Source organism: Acanthochromis polyacanthus, chromosome 14 (genome assembly GCF_021347895.1).
Source record: "Acanthochromis polyacanthus isolate Apoly-LR-REF ecotype Palm Island chromosome 14, KAUST_Apoly_ChrSc, whole genome shotgun sequence".
NCBI lineage: Eukaryota > Metazoa > Chordata > Actinopteri > Pomacentridae > Acanthochromis > Acanthochromis polyacanthus.
This window is the reverse complement of record NC_067126.1, coordinates 19,215,828-19,242,257: the sequence shown is the minus strand read 5'-3', so window position 1 is coordinate 19,242,257 and position 26,430 is coordinate 19,215,828. Positions and strand designations below refer to the sequence as shown.

Genomic DNA, 26,430 nt, shown 5'->3' with positions numbered 1-26,430 from the left:
AGCCAACTTATTTGCAGCCTCCCTGTGGGAACGTCTTGGAATGAGGCATGAAGCTTTAGGATCCCATGGTTAATTCATATGTTGCAAAATACGATCAGGAACACCGTGGGGTTAATGTGAAAATGATTAGGTATTACATTTGGGACATCAGCCCAGTAGTTGTATTTGGATATACTTTTTATGGTTTGTGTCAGCATACTTAGGGGCCAGATGAGTGTGGCTTGCCACAAGAGTATAATGTGACGTGAGTAAGTTTAGGCAACAACAGGAAAATATTGGTCAATTCAGCTTTTATGGTATTGTTAGGAGTAAAAGGCTAAACAAACCTAAGTAGTCATGATGACCGGCATGCCTTGCCACCCTAATTTGTGTTTTCATAACCGTCATCCAGCACAACCCAACCCAAACAAGCTTACAAAGAGATGCAATCTCACACACAAACACTCCGCCCTAAATGTCAGTGTTTCACTGAGGAAGAACATCATTACAGGCACACAGGCACAGAAACAGCTGAGGCCTCCAGGAAGAACAGGGGGTCCTGAGAAGAGCCTGAGAGCACCATCTGCTGTCTGCTACATTCTCACAGCAGCCTCTCATCTCTCAGCCTCACCTTGTTGTGTATCACCACCACGTTGTGGCTGTCCGCACTCAGCCACGTGTCCATGGCCTTGCAGATGCTGCAGATTTTGTCCAGAGCTGGAGCGTGGTGGTCAGGCCAGCCAAAGTCCAACACCTGAGAGAGAATCACAGAGAATGCTGTTGGACTGATGGTCAGAAAATACATAGGACAGGAGATGTTGAACAGTCACGTTTACCTTTGGATTAAGTTGGCTGATGTCATATCGTTTCTCACTGAGGTTGAAGAGCTGAAGAAAAGGAGATAAAAACAAACCATGTACATTATTTAAGAACATTCTTTAGGGTTATCCTCTGCAGGCTTTGGAGGACATGCCTGAGAACTGATTCCAGAGCTATTTATTTTGACACTAGCGCACAGCACACGTGCAGTTTAAAATAAAAAGCTTGGTAGATTTACAACTCAAAATTTACGTTCCATTTTTCAAACAATGGATCCTTAACTTAACACAACTGAAGCAGTTTCTGTCTGGTGTGGAGGTGCCTTGATTAGTCCATGCTTTCCATCAACAGTGGACAAACACAGTAGGAAGTTCTAAATTGTCCAGAAACACTGCGCTGTGTCTGTCAACTGTGATCAGCACATTTCAGGAATAATCCCATTAACACGGTGCTGCAGCCCAATCTGAAACCATGTGTGTTTTCTCCACAAAGGCATGTTTCGCAATAGTGTTCAAGCCAACCAACTGTCTGTAACAGAGTAGAATCAAGTCTTACAGTCACACTACCATTCAAAAGTTTGTATTTCTGATTAATTCAGTGTTATCTTGATTGAAAAAAAAAATGCTTTCTTTCAAAAATAAGGACATTTCTGAGTGACCCTATACTTTTGAATGGTAGTGGACATTGTTACATCTTACTGGCTCAGCTGTAATTACCTGGTGATCCATATGGAGGGCAGTGAAACAAACAAACTGTTCATGTTGCTCATGTTCTTGGTTAGTTTTATGGTGTATTGTTTTATATTTTCCAAAAGTATAATTATTTACTTTTGCTTGAGAATAGTATGATAAGTTTCATAGTTTTAAGTCATCTGGCATCAGTTTAAGACCCATTATCCAAACTCTTACACAGCTGTCAGCATCTGGCACTAGTGTATTAGTTGCCACATGCTGGAGGAGTAAATCCTTAACAAAGCTTTTATGTCACCTGCACCTCAATATTGCAACATGAGGAAGGCTGGAGCTGTGCAGTCACTGCAGACTGCAATAAGCAACAGCATCAAATGTTTATAGATGAGTGTAGATGTTACATAAGCATTCTGTTGTGCGAATCTGTGGCTGGAACTGAGGGAGGTCAGCTGATGATGGGCTGATCCGGGAAGCTGAAATTTTCTTTTTCTCTACTTTACTGAAAACTGTTATTTGGAAACTGTACCAGGTAGTTGTGGCCGTGTTTGGAGCGCAGCATGGAGGCGACCTCCCTCAGGTTGGCAGCGTAGCTCTGCTCCTCCACACTGCTGGGAAAGGAGACTGAGATGATCCTCTCTGTGATGTAGATCAGGTCCAGCTCATAGTTCTCCTCCAGGGCCTGCAGCAGACTCACACTCCTGGACACAAACAGAGAAGAATTGATGATTCAGGTTAGATAGGGCGATTCTGAATGTCAGTTTCCATACTATTGAACCGCAAAAGAGAGATGTTAGAAGGCGTTTAATACCCAGAAGTAATGCAGCACATGTGATTTATGCACATGTGCTTGTGTTCATCAAGTTAGCTGACTTATGATCCCTTTAACTATTGGAACCAACAAGACTGCCAAAAGGCCTCAGGTTTGTGAGTTTATGTGGACATCTTTCGTTCTAGACATTTCTGTCTGTCAGTTCCTCTACAGAGAGAAGATAGTTTAACTCGTACTTTACACCTTCATTCTGATGACCAAAGTTAGGGATTTGATCTTTCAATTTTTGATTTTTGAAAGTTTATTTTGAACATTTTAAAGTGGAAAAAAACGAAGAAAACAACAACAAAAGACAATAAGTTGCTCAAAAAGGAGTGTGAAGAAGTCAAAACTTATCTAATCCCAACCCATATCATTACACAAATGATTGTAAATCTATTCTTCCTGCTTCTTCAAAATACTACCATTTATAAACACTAATATTAATAATGAACATGATTTATAATATCTATACACACCAATATGTCCATCCATTCATACAAAAGAACAGACAAAGGGATCTTACAATAGCAAAAGAAAACAAAGAAAAATCCCAACTACTAATACACATAATACATAAATATGCTCTTGTTGGTATAAATCACTGTTTTTAGGCAGTGATTTAGGCAATCAGCTGACTGTACTTTGGATTACAATTTTTTCTATTGCTGCTTCAAAAGTACACAGTAGGCGTCTCTAGAATTATCCCAAGGAAATGTAGTTTTTGATAAATCTACATGGTATAATTTCCACATGATGCATCCTCGTGAGTTAATACTAAAACAACTATTTCTTTCACAGATATCACAAGACGCATCATGTCAGGACAGATTTTCACATTCGTCTGTACTTTGACCCGGATCATTCTACATCCAAAGACTCTCTCGTATGGAGCCAAAGCCTAAAAATATGTAGCTGCTTACTTCATCTGCAAACATTGTTCTGAATGTCCTCAGTGATGCAAGCTGCTTTTCAGATTTAGTTGAACACAGCATTCTTTTATCAAGTCAACAAGGAACAAATATCCTAATATGGAGAGAGCGATGCACCATAAATACCACATCCACAATGACATCATTAAATCCCAGCAGAGCTCATAGTTTTCTCCATCATGTAAGCTCTCCCACTGCATTAAGCACATGTCATGTTGTTCGACTTGAAACCGTCTAAGAACCGTCTAAGAAGAGAATATGGCAGCACAGATTACAGAATGTGTGCACCTCATAATCCCAGAATGTACGATGATAATGAGAACTGTTTTTGGAAAACCAAGGAACTGAGTTTAGCATACAAGTTAAATCATGTTATAAGGAGGACATAAAACAGGCTTGGATGCAAAAGATAAGGGAGAATGAAGTCCAGTCCCAAAAGTTATGTCAGAGTAGATGCTCATCCAAAACAAGCATGGAGTGTCTCAGATGTACCTAAATATGCAACCATTTTTTTTTTATCCTTGGGGGTCATAAGTTCCAAAACGTATCTCATGATCTTTTTTATTTTTATCAACAATACTGCTTTTAGAAGTGTTTTAGATAATATTAAAACTGTAGAAAAGGGGTTGATGGAATGCAGCCGGCAGCCTGTTAAGGCTGATTCTTTATTTCTGCATAACATGTGGTTCTATTACGCTACAATAGGTATGCCTTGATCTCTAAACGGTCACATCACCCCTTACATCAAACACTGGAATACACACAGTGCTTCTCTGAATGTTTCTAACAGGCAATGACTCAGCACTTTTACAGGATGTCGCTGTTAGTTATACACTGAGCTGTAACAACACGGCATGCAGGGGAATGCCTATACAAATTGAAGGACATACCAAGTCCACCAGCAACTATTTAAAGATGAACTGAAAAGATGTGGCTGATGGAGAATCTCCTTGTACAGCCTCTCCTCCATAGACTGTATATAAAGATGAACGTAGCATCTGGCCCCAAAAATGAAGCCAACCCGGAAGTGTCAAAAACTTGCAATATCACGCCATCCGCTAGGGTTGGCTCCAAAAAGCTTTTGCTCCATAGACCCCAATTCATCACCGGAAAAAATAAAATTTGATAGACTGATTTTCTACAGCTCAGGATTTTTTTCCCCGTTAGTTTTCATGGTCAAAATGAGAGATCAGATGGCCGATTTTAAAATAAATCAATACTGAATTTTAAATGAATCGTTAAAGTTGGCGGAGCCAGGGGGCGTGGCTATAGTTGATAGACAGTCTTGTCTGGAATGATTGACAGATCCTTTAGTGTGAAGCTTTCAGCAGGCTTATTCCGTGGAACTTGGCTTTCATCCACATTTAGATTAAGTTGTCCTCTAATTATTGTTATTTTCCACAGGTTTCCAGTTTGTTGACTTGTTATTATTAGTTAATTTATTAATTCCGAAAGCAGCAACAGAAGCCTCTGCGGTAAAATGTGGGCGGGATAAGAGAGTCTTCAGCTCTCAGTCTGGCCCGCACATAGACTGGTCCTGCCCCTAGTTGCTCTCCGGTCCAGCCTGTTTGATGACACTTTTTACGTCACTGGCTCCAAAAAAATCCAAAATGGCGACCAGGAAGTAGCAAAATCCGGGCTTCATTTTCTCGGCGTTGAAACCAACGGGTAGCGTCACAGTTAGTTCACGCCCGCTCTCCTCACAGCAAGCATTCGTATAAAGCACTATTTATTTTTCGGCTTGGTGGTTAGCACTTTTGTTTTGCAGCTAGAAGATCCCTGGTTTGTATCCTGGCCTTCCGTGGATCTTTCTACATGGAGTTTGCATGTTCCCTGGCATGCATGGGTTTTCTCCAGGTACTCCCACAGTCCAAAAACATGCAAAAGTTAATTGTGGATTCTAAATTGTCCGTAGGTGTGAATGTGAATGTGCATGTTTGTCTCTGTGATAGACTGGTGACCTGTCCAGAGTGTCTCCTGCCTTCACCCTAAGTCAGCTGGGATAGACTCCAGCCCAGCGCAACCCTAATGAGGATTAAGCGGTGTATAGATAATGGATGGGTGGACTAGTTATTTTTCTTGTGCAGTCGCTGGGTTTACAGTGAGGACAATCTGCATGGATTAGACTGCACACAGATCTGCAGAGAGGTTCATGTTGACCTTCCTGAACTTGAGCAGATGATGGAATTTACATCACTTGCATCCTTGCAGACACGTCGAACACACAAAGTGGTCTTTAGTTTAGAATAAAGATTGGAAAAATGGAAATAGAGATAACTTAATTGTGTACTTTATGCTTACCAGGCACACATTAGAGTGGTATCTAAGTCTTAGCAGTATCTCTCAAAACACTCAACTCTTGTTTTAAATTCAACAGCTCTCTATAACCGTCCAAGGGTAGGAGTGGATTTTTTCATTTTAATTAGGTTTTTTTCAGGCATATAATTTCTAGAGAACATAAAGAGGTGAAGTCAGTGGAGGGTGAGACGAGGAGCTTAAGTGCGAGATGTCTGGACTCAGACTGGAGCATATTTCCCACATTTGTCAGCTGTGAGTGGCCTCCTGAGGAAATTGCTCATATGTCTGGGAGAGAGGATTGCTCCAGCTTTAACATACAAATAATGTGGTCTGCTCCGTACTGTACATCTGGACCTACTCAGAACATGCTTACTGAAAATTATTCATCATCAGAGATAGAGGAGAAATGGATATGTCACACATGTCTCCAATGCGCTGTGACAGATGTCTTATCTTTTTCTTTTTTAAAGTTATTTTTCACCCTTTTTTAGCCTTTAGAGGACAGTGGAGAGAAGAATATGGGAAGGATCTGCAGCAAACGGCCCTATACCAGACTTGAACCATGTCCACTGCATCGAGGACTATAGCTTCTGTTCATGGGCCCACAAACCATTTGAGCTATTGGGATGCCCGTAGATGTCTTACCTTAAAGGTTGTCTATAAATTGTGTCTTTCTATGTGTTGCAGAAACCTTTGTGATTTTACCGTTTTGTACTTGCATCTCTCCTCAGTCTCTCTCACCATTATCTCCATCTTTCTTTGTAGTTTTTAGTGCTTTTTTTCTACTTCTCTCTCTGCCATATGCTTTCACTTTCCCTCTCTGTCTCTGCATATGTATGTCTTTCACCTCATACTGCAGCCAGAGCCAATATAGACCTGTGGTTTGGTGCTATTCCAGATAGACCAGCATGCGCGGGTCGGCTGAGTGCCAACCTGCTTCTCATCAGCTGAAGAGATGAAGTGATTGCTCCTTTTCTGCATATCGCATTGACGAATGACGCACTATCTCCACACGGTCAATTTTAGCATTGCAGTGATCTCATTTTCTGCACTTGGACAAACACCAACTATGAACCAGGAAGGTTTTATCAGGAAACCTGAGACGTTCGGCTGAAAAAAAAAAGAGAAGAAAAGAAACTTGGCAGAAATTTTATTTTTTGCAATAAAAGTCAACAACCAGAAGTTCAGTCCCTCCTATTTTAAATGCTCAGCGCCCTGTTGACCCAAGTTTGTAATCAGACCTGCCATACTTCCTGATAGGTGAATTTATATATTTTCTCATGACCTGAAGGGTCGATTTTTCCAAACTCAGTACTTGCATTGATTTGCTCATTTTTTATTTGGACATTTTGTCAAGTAAACATATTTTTCACTGCACAAACAACATATATCATTTATGAATTTGGACTTTCTCCCATATCCTGAGGTAATCATATACTGATAATGGGAAAGGGATTCCTTGTAAGAATGAATTAAAAAGTAACTCTTTTAGCTTTTAGCATTGTTTAGCTTGTTTTAGGCTTTCAGCATCTATTAGCTCTCCTTTTAAAAAACAGACACAGTGGTAAATCACCAGTTTTACCTAATAATGTACGTCAACTTCCTATTCAAAGTGCAGTTTAAATCCCATTTTTGATGGTGGGTGGAGGTTTTATCAAGCAGATTAAAAAAAAGCATCTGCTTTTACAGGAGTGTAAAAAAGTCTGTCTGAAACCACCAGTGTAATTGGATACATTAATTTAGCGCAAATATTACATAAGACACAGCTATCATATGACTGAGTTGGATTTTTCAGTTATATGGATGGAAATCAAGCGTAATCCTCACATTAAAATGAACTCACACATACTCTGCATGTGCTGTTTAAAATAGTAATATACCAGATGTTGAAATGTTTTTATTACCTCGTATCAACTCTCTGATTTCCTGTGAAGGAACCAAACTGTCACTCAGGCTTCGTCCAGCACATCCACACAAGCTGTTGTGGTGTCAAGTTTTACACATTAATTACACAACTGACAACATCTGTGACTCCCTGAGGAGCGAGGTGAGAGGGGCTGACACCAAATATCTTTTTGTCCAACAAACAGTGAGAGGTCCAGTTCAACAACAGGGCATGTTGCTTCACAAATTCCCCAGTAAAATCAGCAAATATCACGTTACATCCAGACTTTTCATTGTCAAATTTTACACATGTCAAGCTGGATGTCAATGAAGGTGGAAAAAGGTGAGCTTAATATTTCACCTCCGTAACTACAAATCTGAAATTCTGGAGAAAAGGAGGAAAGAGGAAACAAGAAAAGGGAGGAGAGAAGTTACCTTGATGGTCTGCGTCGTGACTCCATGCTCTTTGACGATTTTGTAGAGCCCTGCAAACGGCAAAGAAAAACATCAGGTCTTTATTGTTGTTCTATGCATGTACCATCTTTCTCTAAATATACTATTTTACAGTGAAACAACCCTGTTTCTCCAAAATAAGGCTCCAGTTCAACTAAACTGAATTCTTAATGATATCTTGAAGGATTTTCTGCCAAATTACATTTGGTACTGATATCACATAAGCATTACCTAACATATCTTAAGCATTTATTCTGTTGCATTACTGTTGTACCTTTTCAGCTAACCAATCATATATTAGATGGCGTGAGACTTAACACCATGGCAACCCAGTAAATTGAAGAGACTTTCAACTTAATTCAACTTTGAATAAGTAATTATCATTGTAAAGTGTTAACCGAAGCATAATATTTTACATAAACCTGACCATATAGCGAATACAAACCAACAGTAAAGAGGCAAAAAGGCAAGAAGGATAATCAGGGACACCTCACAACCCATCAACAAACTGTTTCCCTCCTGCCCTCAGTAGACGGTACCCAGCAAAGAAGTGCAAAACAGGTAGATCCAAGAACAGCTTTTACCCAACAGCCATAACACAGCTTAATACAGTACATTAGAACAGAACTGTGCAATATGATGTAGCATCTTCAGTGCAAAATTCATGACTTACTGTGTATACACAAATAGACTACAGTTCAAAAGTTTGGGGTCACTCAGAAAGGTCCTTATTTTTGAAAGAAAAGCAGTTTTTTTCAGTGAAGATAACATTAAATGAATCAGAAAAACAGTCCAGACATTGTTAATGTGGTAAATGACTATTCTAACTGGAAATGGCTGACTTTTAATGGAATATCTACAGATGTACAGAGGAACATTTCCAGAAACTCCTGTGTTCCAATGGTACATCATGTAAGCTAATGAAATGCTAGCGTTGAAACATGAAATTGTCTGAGTGACCCCAAACTATTGAACAGGAGTGTATATATAATAGATCAATAGTTATCATTATTATTTGTAGACTGATAGTAAATGCAATATACTGCATATCTTGCAGCATTTCCATGCAGGCAATAACCTTTATTTATTGTATATAAATATTGTGCAATATCTTTATTGTGTAGATATTGTTCATAACATCTGCTTCTAGCTGTTAATGGCCTTCATTCCACGCATCCTTTACTCTGTTTCTATTTTGTGCTTTTATCCGTGTAGTGCATAATAGTTTTGTCCTGTGATAGCATCTGTGATGTAAATTACTGAATGGCATGAAAGGAGTCTGAATCTGAAAAATGTAAGTTAAGTTTAAGCACAATAATTCCACATGGAATTTGAATCCTAGTCTCTTGGGTGAAAGTACTGTTCCACTTCTAGAAATCTTTACTATTTACATCACAGGTGAGGAAATTTGTTTCAAAATGAAATTGCATCACTTTGCAAGTGTAAATCTGAACGCAGCTTAGTTGGATTTTTTAACCTGCACAATTTGAATGAAAAAGACAAAAAAAGGAACAAAAAATATATTTGTTTAGCAATAACAGTGTTCCAGTGGTTTGCTGGTTCGTTGAAGCCTCCACATATCATATTCAAAGCAAAAATCCATGTCATCAATGGTTGCACTGACTATATGATGTGACTGATTTGCTGATCTTTCAAATACAGAACCAAACTGATCTCCGATGATACCACAATTCAGTCTTCTTGATGAAAAATCTGAATTTGGCAGATTGATAAATGAGACAGACTTCTGTTTTAGGGTTCGTAGATTCATGAGAAAACTGAGTGTGTGGACAATTTGGACTCAGTGCTGCTGAAATGAACTTGAAGGTAAACTCATGTATGAGTCAGTTTTCTCCAGTCCTGTGTTTTCATAAAATACAATAGGGGGTCGCACATGGTTGGACATTGTTTTCATCCTGTAGAAAATAAACTCTGATCATCATTTTGTTTCATATTGCAAGATTCGTGAGGTCTGTGCCTTACTAAGCTAAGCGCTTTGAGATGGCATATGTCGTCAATCTCCACTATATACGTTGATATACACTACTGTTCAAAACTTTGGTGTCACTCAGAAATGTCCTTATTTTTTAAAGAAAAGCATTTTTTTAATGAAGCTATCATTAAATTAATCAGAAATATAGTCTAGACATTTTTAATGTGGTAAATGACTATTCTAGCTGGAAACGACAGATTTTAATGTTATATCTCCATAGGGGTACAGAGGAACATTTCCAGCAACCATCACTCCTGTGTTCTAATGCTACATTGTGTTAGCTAAAGGTGTTGAAAGTCAAATTGATGACTAGAAAACCCTTGTATAATATATTAGCACATGAATAAAAGTGTGAGTTTTCATGGAAAACATGAAATTGTCTGGATGACCCCAACTTTTAAACGGTAGTGTAAATAAAATTGAATTGCATTGAACAAGCACCTTTACACACAAAATACTGAGTGTGCCTTTCACCTTGGGATGATGGGTGTCTTACATGATGCCGTGTGAGGAAGGTTTCACACGGTAAACTCACAAAGCCCAGCAGAGAGGCCCTAACGGAGGAAGTGCGGCTGAAGGTGATTGACTCTGTTTGGCTCCACTCTGCCTGGCCTGCCTCGCCTCCCCCTCAGACCAGCTCGAGAAGGGGGTCAGAGGGCATGTGGACTTCTTCACTCCCCCGTAGTGTTTGGGTCACATGTGCACAGGAGGGGGCTGCTATCCATCATCATCCATTAGATCAGATTGGCCGTCTAACAGCCAGTGTCAAGTACACACTGATCTCTTTGGATGATTTCTACTCTGCTCAGTTCTGCTCTGCTCTCCTAGCTGACTGTCTGTGAGTAATATCCTTAAACTGTGTTATTTGTGCCCACAATGACAAAACCTGCAGCCACTTTTCTCACACAAATGGGGTAAAAGTTGCAGCCACTTTGTTTTTATTCTGAAATAAGCTGTGAGTGATATCTGAAAGTAAAAATCTGCAACAGTGAAAATGACTTTCTATGGTAGGCTAGCATTAGCCAGCGAGTTACTAAGAAATATTTGTCTTTGAACTGAGCCTATGAGGTCAGAGGTATATTTTACACAATCACGAGTATGCAATGGACTGTGAAAGTCTGTGCTGGCCCCTCCATGGATGTTCACATGCAGCATGGCGATGACAAGTGCAAGTGGAGTAACACGCAGTTAGCAGTAGTGTGCATGTATGGAATATGTACTGTAGATACAGCCTGCTGTGCATGTATGCAACTGAGTCCTCCCTGCAGACCAGATGGACTGCATGGCATTATAATAACAACTACCTGCAGCTGTCCAAGGCTTGGCATTTTAAGAGTTCAGTTTAAGTGTCATATTCTTAAACACTTGTGTTGACTCACAAATATGCACAGAGATAAAAATCAGCAAAAATTACCGCTTTGTGAAAATGTAAGATCACAATCTGTGCTCTGACAGAATTTGTAGATGGGATCGAGGATAAGCAGATTTTTAAAAAAAAAAAAAAAAAAAAAAAAACAGACAAGTGCTCATCCAGACAGCTTGGTGCTGCTCATAACCGGTTCTGGCTCCTCTTAACATGTTTTCTGATGAGGAAACAGCTCATTTTTAACACAATCTGTGCTCTGACAGAATTTGTAGATGGGATCGAGGATAAGCAGATTTAAAAAAAAAAAAAAAAAAAAAAACAGACAAGTGCTCATCCAGACAGCTTGGTGCTGCTCATAACAGGTTCTGGCTCCTCTTAACATGTTTTCTGATGAGGAAACAGCTCATTTTTAACACTGTGTTAGTATACCACTATAATGCACAAATGTTTACATCTCACAATCTCACATGTGAGAAAATGAACTCACTACATGAAAAGTGTAAACTTTCACCATATAAATTGAAGAATGAAGGACACAAATCTCACATAAATAGACAAAAAAAGCACTCAGAGTGCACTTGGCAGAGTGCACAGTACTCTGCCAAGGCTGCTTAGTTGTATCATTTCCGCCAGCTGAAATCTTAAAAAAAAAAAAAATTGTGCCAGAAATCACAGCAGATGTACCCACAAACGAAATGACCTTGTACTGAGCAGAGATGTGTGCTATGCATGTTACGTCATGTATGGATACCGAATTGCAAGACCTAAATATGTAGCGGGCGGTGAGAATTGATGGGACTCGGAAACACCCCCACAATTTAATCAATTGTGTCTTGTATAATTTCCAGTGGATAAGTCCCGACAAGTCTGCAGCGGTCATTTTTAGCAGGATCACAATCATGTGATCGCCAGCAGGCAGCTGACATAGTGTTGACTTGTAGTCATAGTTACAGTGACATCCTGCCGCTATCTCACGATACAGAAATCTGTAACAAATCCATGGATCCAGACTATAAGCGGCATCACTGCTAAAATCTAATGAGTTGGTCCTTGAGTCATTTCTGACCTTTCCTGTAAACTTCATCCAAATCTGTTATTCTGTTTTTGAGTCATGCTGCTAACAGACAGACAAACAGGTGGACAAATGTATGCCGATTGTCACATAACCTCTTTGGCAGAGAAAAAAAACACAAAATTATTCAGCCACATCTCCCAAAAATCATATTCCTATGCAACTAAATTGCATTCACAGTTAAGTCTATAGAGGAACATAATTTCATCAGGATTTTGTTTGTTTGTGTAACCCTCTCAAATACCTTTTAAATCAACACGCTCCTTTTCACACAAGCGATCATGAGGCCGAACTCGTCACCTTGGTAACCCGGAGAATGGAGAAGCAGCTTAAAACACTGATGTGAAAATGCTAGATTTTAACCTGAACTGTCACACCTAAGTAGAGTTTTCACCAAACTATTAGTTAAAATTAAACTTAAAAGAATAATGGTCCAACGTGGGACACAAATCTTAGTCTCCTGGGTCAAAATCCTGATTTCAGCATCCTCCTACTCTACAGCCGTTCTTACTATATAACGAGTAAGAAAATGTTCAAAATGAATGACCATGAGAATGCCGTTTCACTGCATCAGAACATAATGTTGTGGAGATGAATTCACTGATTTGGCTCAGTGAAGAAGAAAGCTTTGACCGCATCAATTGAAGATTGAAGGACATAGAATTATGATCGTCTTAGATGGTGTTTTGGTGTAGCTGCATTGAGGCTATTTAACTGTTGGTGCGACACAGTAGTCCAATCTAGCTTTACTTTAAAACTCACTTTATTTTTTGAAAATAAATCAGACCCACTGTAGCAAGACAGAACTTTGACTGATGACACATTTGGATTTGTTTTGGAATTTAGCTGCATGGCGGAATATGGAAGAAGAGAACATTCTTCCAGTTCGACTGCTGTTTGTAGAAAAAGGCAAAGATTCTACAGAAGTCACAAGATCTCACAAACATCAGTATGAAGTCACATTCATGGGCACAAACACACAAATATCAGATTAGTGTGTCTGCCCTTCTTTCCCAACACAGTTTATTTTGACAAATTCTATGCTCCTACGTCCCCACCGTCCAAACTGAGGTGACACAAAGCAAATCCCCTCTTTTTTGCCCGCACTTTGGCCTAAACGTTTCAGCATGTTGCAAGGAGCTATAAAGTGCAGTGACTCGCCAGAAGAGGACAGAGATGAATGAGCGAGAAACGACCCACTGGAGAGGGCTCAGGGACAGATGCAGAGCATGAGGAGGGTTAAGAGAGCTGATCTTAAGAATGGTGTTACTGGACATATCATGCATCAGTGCCAGGAAAAAGCCTAAACTCCTCTTAAAGGACCACTGTAAGGTGATCAAAACATCCTCGTGTTGTTGAGTGGCAAGAACAATGCCGGTAAGTGGAAGCCAACACATGACACGGTGCCACCAGCGTACAGACAAAGACGTCTTAATTAGAGACTGAGAGAGTTCTGAGGAGTTTGCACTGTGCTGCAAAACTGGCACTTCATTCATAGTTTTGCGTCTAATTAGCCTGAATTGGTGAGCAGTGCGTTTTATGAGCCACAAGATTTAGGTTTAAGTGCAACCATGTGGGTAAATAAAAGCATCACAATGAAGCCACGGTCAGTAATACGAAAATCACTTTCACTGTGGTCACATTGATGTTTCTGTCACTGAAAAACCAAGTACCAGGATTCTGTGACCGTTTGTGCTTGCAATCTACAGCAGCAAACTACAGGACGCTTGAGCCATGCGTTGCTTCATGCTAGAATTTGAAATATGTTAATAAAACAGATGCAAATAAGCAGAACAGAAGTTGGAAATTCATGCATTTCTTGTGCTTCTATTAGTTTCCCGCCAAAATTAGGAGCAAAATTACAGTCATGAGCTCCTAAACACCACATAGTCATCCTGAGAGCGTTTCTCCAGTTTGAGAACTTGCACTGGGAAAGACGAAGGTGGGGTGGGGTGGGCAAGGTAGTGGGTGAGGAGGAGGAGGAGACGGGAACTGGAGTGGGGGGTCCTGCAGGCCCTGTTTCCAGATGAAAACCATCTGGGGAGGTTGATTTTACAAGCAGGCCATACAAATTAACCATCTGAGAAAAGGCATGGGAGCAAAAGAGGGCGGGAGGGAGGGCAAAAGACATTGGGGGCTGGTAGAAGTCTGAGGAGGAGAGGAGAGAAACTTTTCTATAACAAAGAGGAAAAAAACTAAAGGAGTAGATAAGAAAAGGAGAGGCAACAGCAGCCACGTTTGACTAAATCCATCCATCCATCCGAGCCTTCATGGCATCCTACCTTCCTGAAAAGGTAGCCGGTACTCCACCGCCAGGCCCCCCTCAGAGAGGAGAGCCGCCTTCTTAAAGACCCTCCTCGGTTCATCTCTGGAGAGCTCCCTCTGCCTCTCACCACTTTGTGTCCAGCAGTGAAGTTGCCTCAGAGAAACCTCTCCCTTTTCTCCGACAGCGGAGGAGTAGAACAAGAAGAAAAAAAAAAAAAGCAAAACACGGGCTCTATTTTGAGCGGTTGCCTACACTGGGCCACTGCATGCTCCGCTCAGACCAGACTCCTCCATAGCTCCTTGTCTCGTCCTTCTGTCCGCTCTGGGTTCTCCCTTCCCTCTCTTTCTCTCTCTCGCCTTCTTTCCCTCTCTGCTGCCCACCCTCCCCCCTCCCATTCTGCCTCCCACCATGTTATCTCTCTCCCTCATATTCAACTTTTCCCTCCCTCCCTCATTCCCATGTCTCTGTCTCATCTGTGTACAGATCTAAATTGCTAAGCCTTTCCGTTTCTTTAGACAAACATGTGGGAACTGATGCATGTTTGCGCACATAAACACACAAGTCAGCTGACTGGAAGTTCTTACCACTGCATATACAGTCAGATGTGGCACATGTGCATGTTACTGTGTGTGCTGTGTCTTCTGCATAGGCGAGTTCATCAAAAACAGAAAAAAAAACATTATTTGCTGTTGTTTTCTAATCAGTGAGTGAATTTAAATCTAAGAACGTGGTAAGATGTGCTGCTCCTTAACCAAACAGACCTCTGATGACACAAAACAGCCCAGATTTTTATTTCAACATATTAAAAACAACCAATAAGAGCAAAGGAACAGCAGCAGACCAAAGTAGCCAAAGCAGAACCTGGAGCAGTGAAGTGAGAGAAGCTCATGTAGTCATAAGACACATCTTCTGGATGCTCCGAGGTGTTAAGGCGTGGCTAAACATCTGCCAGCGTCACACAGCAAATGCCCAAGACCAGACAACAGCAGCTGCACTCACACATACTCTGATACATGCATACTGTGTCGACATGTGGTCATACAGTACACGTGAAACAAATGAATTTAATCTTGATGGCCTTAGTCAAAGTGCAGACCAAATTATGAGAGAGAGATACACTACCTTTCAAAAGTTAGGGGTCACCCAGGCAATTTCATGTTTTGCATGAAAACTCACACTTTTATTCATGTGCTAGGATCACTGCACAAGGGTTTTCTAATCACCAATTAGACTTTCAACGTCATCAGCTAATACAACGTAGCATCAGAACACAGGAGTGATGGTTGCTGGAAATGTTCTTCTGTACCCCTGTGGAGATATTCCATTAAAAATCATCTGTTCTCAGCTAGAACAGTCATTTACCATGTTAATGTCTAGACGGTATTCCTGATTAATGTAATGCGATCTTCATAGAAAAAATGCTTTTCTTTCAAAAATAACGACATTTCTAAGTGAGCCCAAACTTTTGAACAGTAGTGCATGTGCCCATATGAACATATTTATGAAAAGAGGCTCTTAAGCTTGTGTTCTTTTGTAAACTAAGCAACTGTACTATAGAAGAAAAGTGAGGGATAACTTAGGAGATGCCAATAAAAGCAGGCACACACATATACAAACACAAAGAGGCACACTGGTGTATTTGTGTTTATTTTTGGTTCCTTGTGGGGAAAGTGGGCACTTGGCTTTGGGTGGTAACTCTAAATTGGTTACTTGATCCTTCCTTTCTCAGACAAAATACAACTCACAGGAAGTTGTGTCACAGACAAACAGTGACTAGAGTCCAAAGCAAACACATATACTGTAATTGTTGTGCGTGCTATCCTAACATGCACATACGGAGGAGAAAGTGAATATTCATAGCAACACGAGTAGTTTTGGCTTAACTTTAGGATTATAGAACTAGTTTACAGTCCATCTGCAGTCGTTGATTTAACTTAAAAGTTCCTCTCTGTGTGCCAGAGCTACATATTTATAAGTACTTCCATAAAAATAATCTCTTCCTGCCCTCGAATGGCTTAGATGTAACTTAACACCATCCTTCTCTCAAGAATTTGACTTCATAGAAGTATAGGTGCTTTTCTCCCCATGAACCCCTTTGGAGTCAAGTACAATAATACATCTTTCTGTTGAGTAGTGGAGATTAGTTGTAGAGTAATCCAGTCATATATGTTCAAATTGGAAACCGATTCTAAAGAAGAAGAATGACACAGAGGCCCAGTCCTGCAAGCATGTGGGGTTGATTCCATAAATTTGTCACATAAGAAACTCTAAAATTCCAAATCTATGCTTTTTAAACTATCATTGGTACACTGCAGTTTCAAGGTGGAAATCCTCGCTACCATTTTGACTCCTTATTTTGGTTAATATTTTCCAGCATATAAGAACACCATATGGATAAGTTAGCAGAGTAAAAAAATGATTTTTATATACATGTATGTGTTATTACCCAACACTGTCTGCAGAGGCTGGGCTGAAAATCATTACGTCAGTCTAATCCGTCCTTGGATGCATCCATTTCAAGAATTTATAAACTACATTTATACACCAGTGGATTACTCTTTGTATTAAGGTGAATGTCTTGCAGTAAATTGTGTAAAATGCTCCCTCACACTTGCAAATGTCTGAATTTTCAATGCTAACAACAATCAGGTCCAGATGACTTCAGAAGTCATCCATATCTGTTGCTGCATTCATAGCAGCATCATTCAGCCTAATATTACAGAAATTCTGACTTTTAGACAAGTTCCTTCTCAAAACCTGTGTCCAGAGCCCATATTTAGTCCCAGTGCAGGAATAGTGTGTCTTGCAGCTTTTACAGTGAAATATAAGCAACGATAATAATGACAAACACTTTGTGCATTATCACAGACAACACCTCAGAGTGCAATAACCTGCTAGGTGCAATAACATGACCATATTCTTAAAATTGTGTACTGTTTTTTTCTGTCTTTGCTGCCATAACACTGCAAATTCCCCCATCTGCAGAGGTTAGGAAGGCCATGCAGGACACCAGAATTCACTTCTCATGGATGTTTGTCTTTTTTTAATTAAATACAGTCTTTAACTACGTTTGGCTTCGTCACCAAATCTTATTCATTTACCATACTTTATAACTGGGCCTATGTTGTCATGGGCAGATTACTGTAGAAAATTACTGAACTAACAGATTATCAGTCTTCACAGCTGGTTTGGACTCAGTACGTGTCGACTATCTTAAACACACAAGAAGGTACAAATAATAAATTTTAAATCCGATTGCATTGCACTGACATAACTTTCTGTTCACATCATATTTTTAGTGTGGCCAACATCAGATTCCAGTATACACTGGTCATGGTCCTGAACTGACCCATATGCATAGAAGTAAATACAGAATCCACTGAGACCAGCTTTTACAGTTTCCATTTTAAGTTGATGTGCAACTAGCTAAAATATCTTCCATGTTTGATTTTAGGAAAGACTCCCACCAGTGCAGAATTTTGACAAATGTCATTCTAGAGTGACAGAAAATGTGTGTGTTATGATATAACTGTTATAAATGCATTGCAATACATCATCAGATTCAGGACCACATATACAGATCCATGTCAAAAATGAGCAAAAAAAAAAAAAAGAAGAAGAAATCTGACTTGGGAGACTTTTGTCTGCAGTCTGAATGTAGACAGAATGATGCTTACAGAAATATATCTAATAGAAGGGAATCGGCAGTTTGGTAAAGCTAATTGGCTCAATTCCAAATTTAAAAAAAAACCTCCAGGTTTGTTACATTTCACTGTGTGTTCAGGTAAGCTCATTGGATAAGTCAATCATCGTCTGGTATAGAAAGGTGTCACATGTCCCCACTGGATGTAGGATGTTTTTGGAAAATGCTTAAATCTGACTCCTAACAGTTACTCAAAGTTGTGTGTGAACAGTAAACTACACGCATACTTAAGGAGGACAAAAAGAGTATGATGTATGAAGTATTCAACTTGATGTGGTTCTAGGAAGCATTTTATTGATGAAAAGTTCCATCTGTTTGTGAGTGTATTTACTATAAAGGCTGTCTTTCATGCCACCTGGGACGTCTCCATCCACTCATAATTACCTTCCCTACAGCAAACACATCTGATCTGTCCGCCAGTGTTACTGCAGCAGATTAATGACTCCTTCACTTCACTAATCTAAGCAAACGAGATGACTGGACTGGAGAAAAAACAGTGAGCAATGTTTGGGGAAAAAAAAGAAGTTGGTTGAAACTCACCATGGTGTCTACATGTTTGAGAGGGAGGTCACTGCTCGGCGCCTGTTCACAAACGACAAGAACAGGCAGAAAGAAAGATCAATGCACTCATCTCACACCTCAAAAACTCATCACCGCATTTTACTATGTTATGTCGTGCCATGTCACATCATCTTATGTTAAAGCTACACTCAGCACCATTCTTTGCCCTAATGTGGCCTGGAGCGGAGCAGGACTCCACCTTGAAAGCGTGGGACCATCTATAATCCCTCTGTGCAAATATTTACACAAAGAGACAAGTCTGCTTCCATTAGCCAAAAGCAGAGATTCCAGCCGTGGAACTCTCTTTTTCAGCACCATATACAGCTATGGACAGAGAGGGAGGCAGGCACAGAGGGCGGGAGAGGAAAAAGGGACATGGAGTCACACCAAGAGGGAATGAGGATGGAGGAGGATGGACATTCAAGACTCTTTGAAAGAAAAAGACCGAGAACAAGCAGACAAATGAACAGGCAGGCTTGGATGTATAAAGAGGAAAAGATGGTTAAGAGGGAGTATCACAGCCGAGGGCAGGGGAAGAAAACATCAGAGCAATCTGTGATGTCATGAGCTTCTGTGGGTTTGGTTTGTAACCTCAGACTACACGCATGCAGATGATACTTAATGATTAAAACATTGATATACAGTGCCTTGTGAAAGTATTCGGCCCCCTTGAACTTTTCAACCTTTCGCCACATTTCAGGCTTCAAACATAAAGATATAAAATTTTAATTTTTTGTCAAGAATCAACAACAAGTGGGACACAATCGTGAAGTGGAACGAAATTTATTGGATATTTTATACTTTTTTAACAAATAAAAACCTGAAAAGTGGGGCGTGCAATATTATTCGGCTCCCTTGCATTAATACTTTGTAGCGCCACCTTTTGCTGCAATTACAGCTGCAAGTCGCTTGGGGTATGTCTCTATCAGTTTTGCACATCGAGAGACTGAAATTCTTGCCCATTCTTCCTTGCAAAACAGCTCAAGCTCAGTGAAGTTGGATGGAGAGCGTTTGTGAACAGCAGTCTTCAGCTCTGCCCACAGATTCTCCATTGGATTCAGGTCTGGACTTTGACTTGGCCATTCTAACACCTGGATACGTTTATTTGTGAACCATTCCATTGTAGATTTGGCTTTATGTTTTGGATCATTGTCCTGTTGGAAGATAAATCTCCGTCCCAGTCTCAGGTCTTTTGCAGACTCCAACAGGTTTTCTTCCAGAATGCTCCTGTATTTGGCTCCATTCATCTTCCCATCAATTTTAACCATCTTCCCTGTCCCTGCTGAAGAAAAGCAGGCCCAAACCATGAGGCTGCCACCACCATGTTTGACAGTGGGGATGGTGTGTTCAGGGTGATGAGCTGTGTTGCTTTTACACCAAACATATCGTTTTGCATTGTGGCCAAAAAGTTGGATTTTGGTTTCATCTGACCAGAGCACCTTCTTCCACATGTTTGGTGTGTCTCCCAGGTGGCTTGTGGCAAACTTCAAATGAGACTTTTTATGGATATCTTTGAGAAATGGCTTTCTTCTTGCCACTCTTCCATAAAGGCCAGATTTGTGCAGTGTACGACTGATTGTTGTCCTATGGACAGACTCTCCCACCTCAGCTGTAGATCTCTGCAGTTCATCCAGAGTGATCATGGGCTCTTGGCTGCATCTCTGATCAGTCTTCTCCTTGTTGGAGGTGAAAGTTTAGAGGGACGGCCGGGTCTTGGTAGATTTGCAGTGGTCTGATACTCCTTCCATTTCAATATGATTGCTTGCACAGTGCTCCTTAAGATGTTTAAAGCTTGGGAAATCTTTTTGTATCCAAATCCGGCTTTAAACTTCTCCACAACAGTATCTCGGACCTGCCTGGTGTGTTCCTTGGTCTTCATGATGCTCTCTGCACTTTAAACAGAACCCTGAGACTATCACAGAGCAGGTGCATTTATACGGAGACTTGATTACACACAGGTGGATTCTATTTATCATCATCAGTCATTTAGGACAACATTGGATCATTCAGAGATCCTCACTGAACTTCTGGAGTGAGTTTGCTGCACTGAAAGTAAAGGGGCCGAATAATATTGCACGCCCCACTTTTCAATTTTTTATTTGTTAAAAAAGTTTAAAATATCCAATAAATTTCATTCCACTTCACGATTGTGTCCCAGTTGTTGATTCTTGACAAAAAATTAAAATTTTATATCTTTATGTTTGAAGCCTGAAATGTGGTGAAAGGTTGAAAAGTTCAAGGGGGCCGAATACTTTCGCAAGGCACTGTATATATATACACTGTACAGAGCAAAGAGAAAAGTAAATGACCAATGGCATTTCCTGCATCAAAACACTACTATAGTTGGGATAACAAATGATCCATCCAGACTGACCAAATGGAGAGCTGAGAGTATCTCTAAAACTTCATGTTGCAGAGGTGTAAATTTTCATTTTCTTTGCAATAAACCTCATTATGCATACACTAATGTTCAAACATTTGGGGTCACCAAGACAATTTCATGCTTTCCATGAAAACTCACACTTTTATTCACGTGCTAACATAACTGCACAAGAGATTTCTAATCATCAATTAGCCTTTCAACACCATTAGCTAACACAATGTAGCATTAGAACACAGGAGTGATGGTTGCTGGAAATGTTCCTCTGCACCCCTATGGAGATTTTCCATTAAAAATCAGCCATTTCCAGCTAGAATAGTCATTTACACATTAACAATGTCTAGACTGTATTTCTGATTCATTTAATGTTATCTTCACTGGAAAAAAACTGCTTTTCTTTCAAAAATAAGGACATTTCTGAGTGACCCCCAAACTTTTAAACACTGTTGCAGACCAAGTACACCCCTCAGAGCAACAGTACTCGCACACACCATTGAAACTGGTCAGTAATGTCTTGAGGAACATGGCAAACAGCCCAACCTGTTTCCATGGTCTGCAAACTCCCCAGAATCCATTCTGACTGAACATCAGGATGCACCAGAACAAGCCCCATCCACTAAAGGGTCCTGTGAGTTCCACCCCAGAACTCACAGGACCCCAAGGAACTGCCTGTAGTGCTACAGGATACCAAGGTCCTGTGTAAATGCTTGAATGGATCCAAGCTGTGTTGGTGGCAAGAAGAGGCTAGTGGTTTTAATCTTGTCATGGAATGGTGTTAAGAAGTGATTCAAAATGCATGAAATGGTCACAATTAATACAACTGTCCATCTCAAAGTATTTTGTGACTTTGCTACCCTACCTAATTTCCTCAGATCTCATTTGTTTTTACTGCAGATTGTTGAAAATGTGGGACAACTACATGACATTATTTTTAAATGTGCCTAAACAAAATGGACTAAAAGAGGCAGACACTGTAGTTTGTAGCAAACGTTAATCAAACACGAAGAGATGATGCATTTTCTTGGAGGCTATTTTCAGAAGGGAAATAATAGAACGGTGGAGGGAAATCTCTCTATTGCTGGGTTAGTTCTGTGGAAAGTCATTGTTATCCAGAGCGCTGTACAAGAGCAGGTCTTTTGAAATGTAACATGCAAAAAAGTTATTTTTTTCACTGCACTGGTGTTGGGTAAACTTTTTTGACATCAAAGTGCAGTCAAACACTTGACCTATTTGAACATGAACTCCAAATGAACTCTAGTATGTGTAATCTGCGCTACACTGCAGCCTCACACTTGAGTTTTGTCTTTTGTTGTTCCATCAACTTACTGTTAGTCACCAAAGCTATGATAAAAATTGATTTCTCACATTTGTGAATTGATTTTGAATCACAGAAGATTAATATGTGACTCTCGTGTGGATCAGTTCTTTTAGCAACCAGGGTGTCCAGTGCAACAGTGAGGCTCACTGAGGCGTTTTATTTTTTTTTTATATAGTTTTCTGACAACAATGGAGCTTTATGGTACAGGATAATGAGATATATCAGACTATAGTTACGTGGTCACATCCTCAGTAGAATCAGTTCAATGTTGGCAAAAGTGATAAGAAAAAAACCGAACACCGTCACCGTATGTTGTAAATAGTTGTTGGATTAGGTCGTATCGTATTGTAAATAGTTATCAAACAGAATGGTCGAGAGTTCTGCTGTCTAATTCTAAATTCTGATCAGTAGAGCACTTCATAGTGGAATCCTGCTTGGTAGTGATAACTGGTCAACCCCACACAGAGATCTGGGCTGTGATACTGAAGATGCTATGCTTTTCTAGAAAGCTTCATTGAAATACAAACAGTAAACGCAAAGGGTAAATTATAGTCTGACTGTGCAGGCCCCAGAATACAGACTCCAAACGCCCAGACTAAACCACCAACAAGGGAGAGCTCAAGAGGCCTCAGAATCAACCCAACTCTCATCCAAACAGCTGCTTCACCAGCAACATAAAACCTACAGCGTTGAAGAACAACTGAAAGCTACGAGAGAAGAGATTAAATTACGATTAGCTGACATTTAATGCCATTGTGTCTCACACAAAGATCTTCATTCATGTAGTTGTAAATCAGACACATGGTCGACACAGTTGCCTCTAGGAATGAAGGAAAAGGAAGCAGCAGACTGTGGCTCTAAATGCAGACTGTGGATTTGCTCTGAGGCCAAAGTTTGCAGCCGCAGGCATTTTCACACAAATAGAGCCTATTGTGTGTATCCCTAGAAAAACACACAGAGACACAAACAAATCTCACAATGATATATTCTAACATGTGCACTTCCGCTTTGTACAATTGCAGCCAGATGGCTGGTGTGTGTCCATGTGTGTGTGTGTCACTGGGACATGCAACTAACCCTGAGAGCATGCAAGAGCCTGGAGATGGTGTATCAGCAAAATGGCCCACAGTCAAAGCAGTCATTGAAGTGAAACTTTGACATCATTACAAACATTACCATTTTATAAAACTCAAAACAGTTCTTTTAAGGGAAACTTTCAAGGAATTTTCTTTATGAAGATTTTGCACATTTTTATAAATTTGGGGATTTTTTTGCTGAATTTTTGGACACGTATCCTGTCTGTCTCTCCACTGTCCGACACATAATAAAGACCAAAAAAACTTTAACATAATTACAACAGATGTGAAGGCATAGAGGCAAAAAAAGTCATTGAACTGCAGCCAGGAGTCCTGCAGCACCTGCAAAGGCAGCGACAACACAGACTTCACCAACATGTGCATGTCTGATCGTGCTTTATATGAAGGAAACTTGTGCAACTATTGGTTGGGCAGCAGTTCTATCAAGTCAACAAACATTCATTGTGGATTCTCAGATTTTCTAACTCCTTGGCACATCCCATGCCCAGAGCCACACCATCATCTTGAGCAAAGTCAGCTGAGCATCATGTTAGATTTGTTCTCATGAGACAAACTAAATGCAGACTGCTGATACCTCAATGTTGCAGCAAAATAGTAACAACAGTAATAATAGACACACAGTGTGACAAGATGTTTGCTCAAAAGGAAAACAAGTTGAGCGTTCATTGTTTCATAGCTCAGGGGGAAAAAATCTGGGAAGGTTTTTGCTGATCTATACTAAAGATAAGGATTAGTTCGAACAGATGCTGACAGCTGCATTCAGGAATAAAAATTACTGACCTACTTTTCTCCACTGGGAAAACTTTGTGCCAGTGTTTTACTGATTACATGATGTGCTGTTGATCATACATTAGTTTAAGAGACACTAATGCACATCATTAAAGCTTTGGTCATCACTTGTATCAGTCATGCTGACACTAAATGCACCAGATTAGTTGCTGAGACTCAGGGGACATTGCTACTATGATGTCACATAAACAAAATAAAACACTGTAGCTTAAAGTCTGTCATGTGTTTGAATATTCCAACACTGACATTAGACCTAATACATCTCCTTTCTCTTTCAAAGAGACTATTTCTCCTTGACATGTTAGCTAGTGACAGTAGTTATAATGAGAAGGTAACAGTGCAGTCAATCCTGTGAACGCTAACTAGAAACTGACAGACTTATGATTTAACTTAGTTCAAACAAAGTGTTCAGTTGTTACAAGAAGAGAGAAAAGTTTGCTGCAACACAAAGACTAAGAAATTAAGTGTACAGTTATTTATTCTGATGGTTTTTTTCAAATCATATACTTCTTTCAACAAGTGCAATAGGTTAAAGTTGACGTACAAATTCAGTCTGTACAGAAGTGAACTGAAACAAGAGCCTGAAGCTAGGTATTTCACTCTACTGATATAAACAACGGCTTATCAAACTGTCTACATAACTAAAAGCCTAATTTATTACTCCGCCAAGGAACGCGGTGGAGTTATGTGACAATCGGTGTTGATTTGTCTGTCTGTCAGCAACATTACTAAATAGATTTGGATGTCATTTTCAGGGAAAGTCAGAAAGGACACAAGGACCGAATGATTAGATTTTGGTAGTGATGCGGCTTATAGTCTGGATCAACAGATTAGCTGAAGATTTCTGTATCATTAGGAGATAGTGGCACAGCGTCACTGTAACTATGACTTCAAGTGAACACTACATCAGCTGCCTGCTGACGATCACATGATTGCGATCCTACGGACGTATTGGGACTAATCCGTCAGAAATCATACAACAACTGGGCAGCCTTGGCGGAGTACTGAGCTCTGTGAGTACTTTTCTTGTAATTAAAATCCTAAACTGAAAATTCTGTCCATGTTGGATGACAATCTAACCACGATATAACCAAATTTAAAAAAAAAAAAAAAAAAAAAAAAACTATCCTGACAGCTCTGATGGAGCTCAGCACTTAATGAATGAAGTTACTGTTGCTGTTGTTCTGTTGCAGACCTTTCTTTTCCTGTAGTTCCTGCTACTGTCTGATGAAGGTATTTAACAAAATCAGGGGAAAGACTCCTACAAACATATGGTAGCAACAAACTGAACACCAGCTCTAAATGTTTGGTCAAAAGTCTCAGTGATTGGACGAGACTGTAACAAAGTTTTACTGTTATTGTCGTTTCAGCTGTAGCAGATGAGAAATTGTAAATTAAAGCGAATGACAAAGACGTTCTCTAATTTTTGCATGCGAACTGTGCCCGTTATGTTTTTGGACCGACATTGGTGCTGAATTGGGGAAAAGCTGTCCTTGAATTGCTTCATACAACGTGAGTAGGATGTGTGTGTCTTTCCGCTGATGTGACAGCATGCAGTTCAGTGTTCTGTTGTGTTGAAAGTGATACAGAAATCTTTCTGGGTCAGATCTTGTAAGATTGACATCATGGCTTTTATGGAAAAGTGAAGGTGTTCATTCAGACACATTCAGAAGCTGGCAGATAAACAGAAAGAAATGCATTTCTGAAAGGACCCAAAATGTTATCGCGAGAGAATGTAGACTGTTGCTATGTGCGTCACTAAGAGATGTGATGATGTCATTTTTGGCACGGGGACACTGTGGTGAAAGTTAGAATCATGCCTGACTCTGGGAGGTCCATCAACTTAATTCAGCTTGCTGTATAATCGTTGGTCTGTTCTGTTCATGGAAGACCAAAACAACCCTCAGGCCACTGGGAAATGTCCCAGTGCTCCCAACAGACTGTCTGCATTTGAGTCTGTACACTGTGATTATTGTTTAAAATGGACAGCTTGGATCAGGTATATGACCGTTTGCAACATTTG

The 26,430-nt window shown here is 40.1% G+C and overlaps 1 protein-coding gene across 17 annotated transcripts in view; it reads right to left on the bottom strand.

The window, feature by feature from the left end:
* tns1b (tensin 1b) overlaps window positions 1-26,430 on the bottom strand; it is a 213,304-nt gene that overhangs the window by 56,804 nt on the left and 130,070 nt on the right. For 14 of the 17 annotated variants that reach the window (XM_051958597.1, XM_051958608.1, XM_051958602.1 and 11 more), the window contains 5 exons: window positions 18,803-18,844; window positions 7,845-7,894; window positions 2,014-2,185; window positions 816-866; window positions 611-733 (listed from right to left, as the gene is read on the bottom strand). In XM_051958597.1, coding sequence (XP_051814557.1) covers window positions 611-733; window positions 816-866; window positions 2,014-2,185; window positions 7,845-7,894; window positions 18,803-18,844 — 438 coding nt within the window. Of the gene's footprint in view, window positions 1-610; window positions 734-815; window positions 867-2,013; window positions 2,186-7,844; window positions 7,895-14,575; window positions 14,894-18,802; window positions 18,845-26,430 lie in introns of those variants that run through there. The other 3 variants (XM_051958606.1, XM_051958612.1, XM_051958611.1) reach the window with 2 other exon arrangements.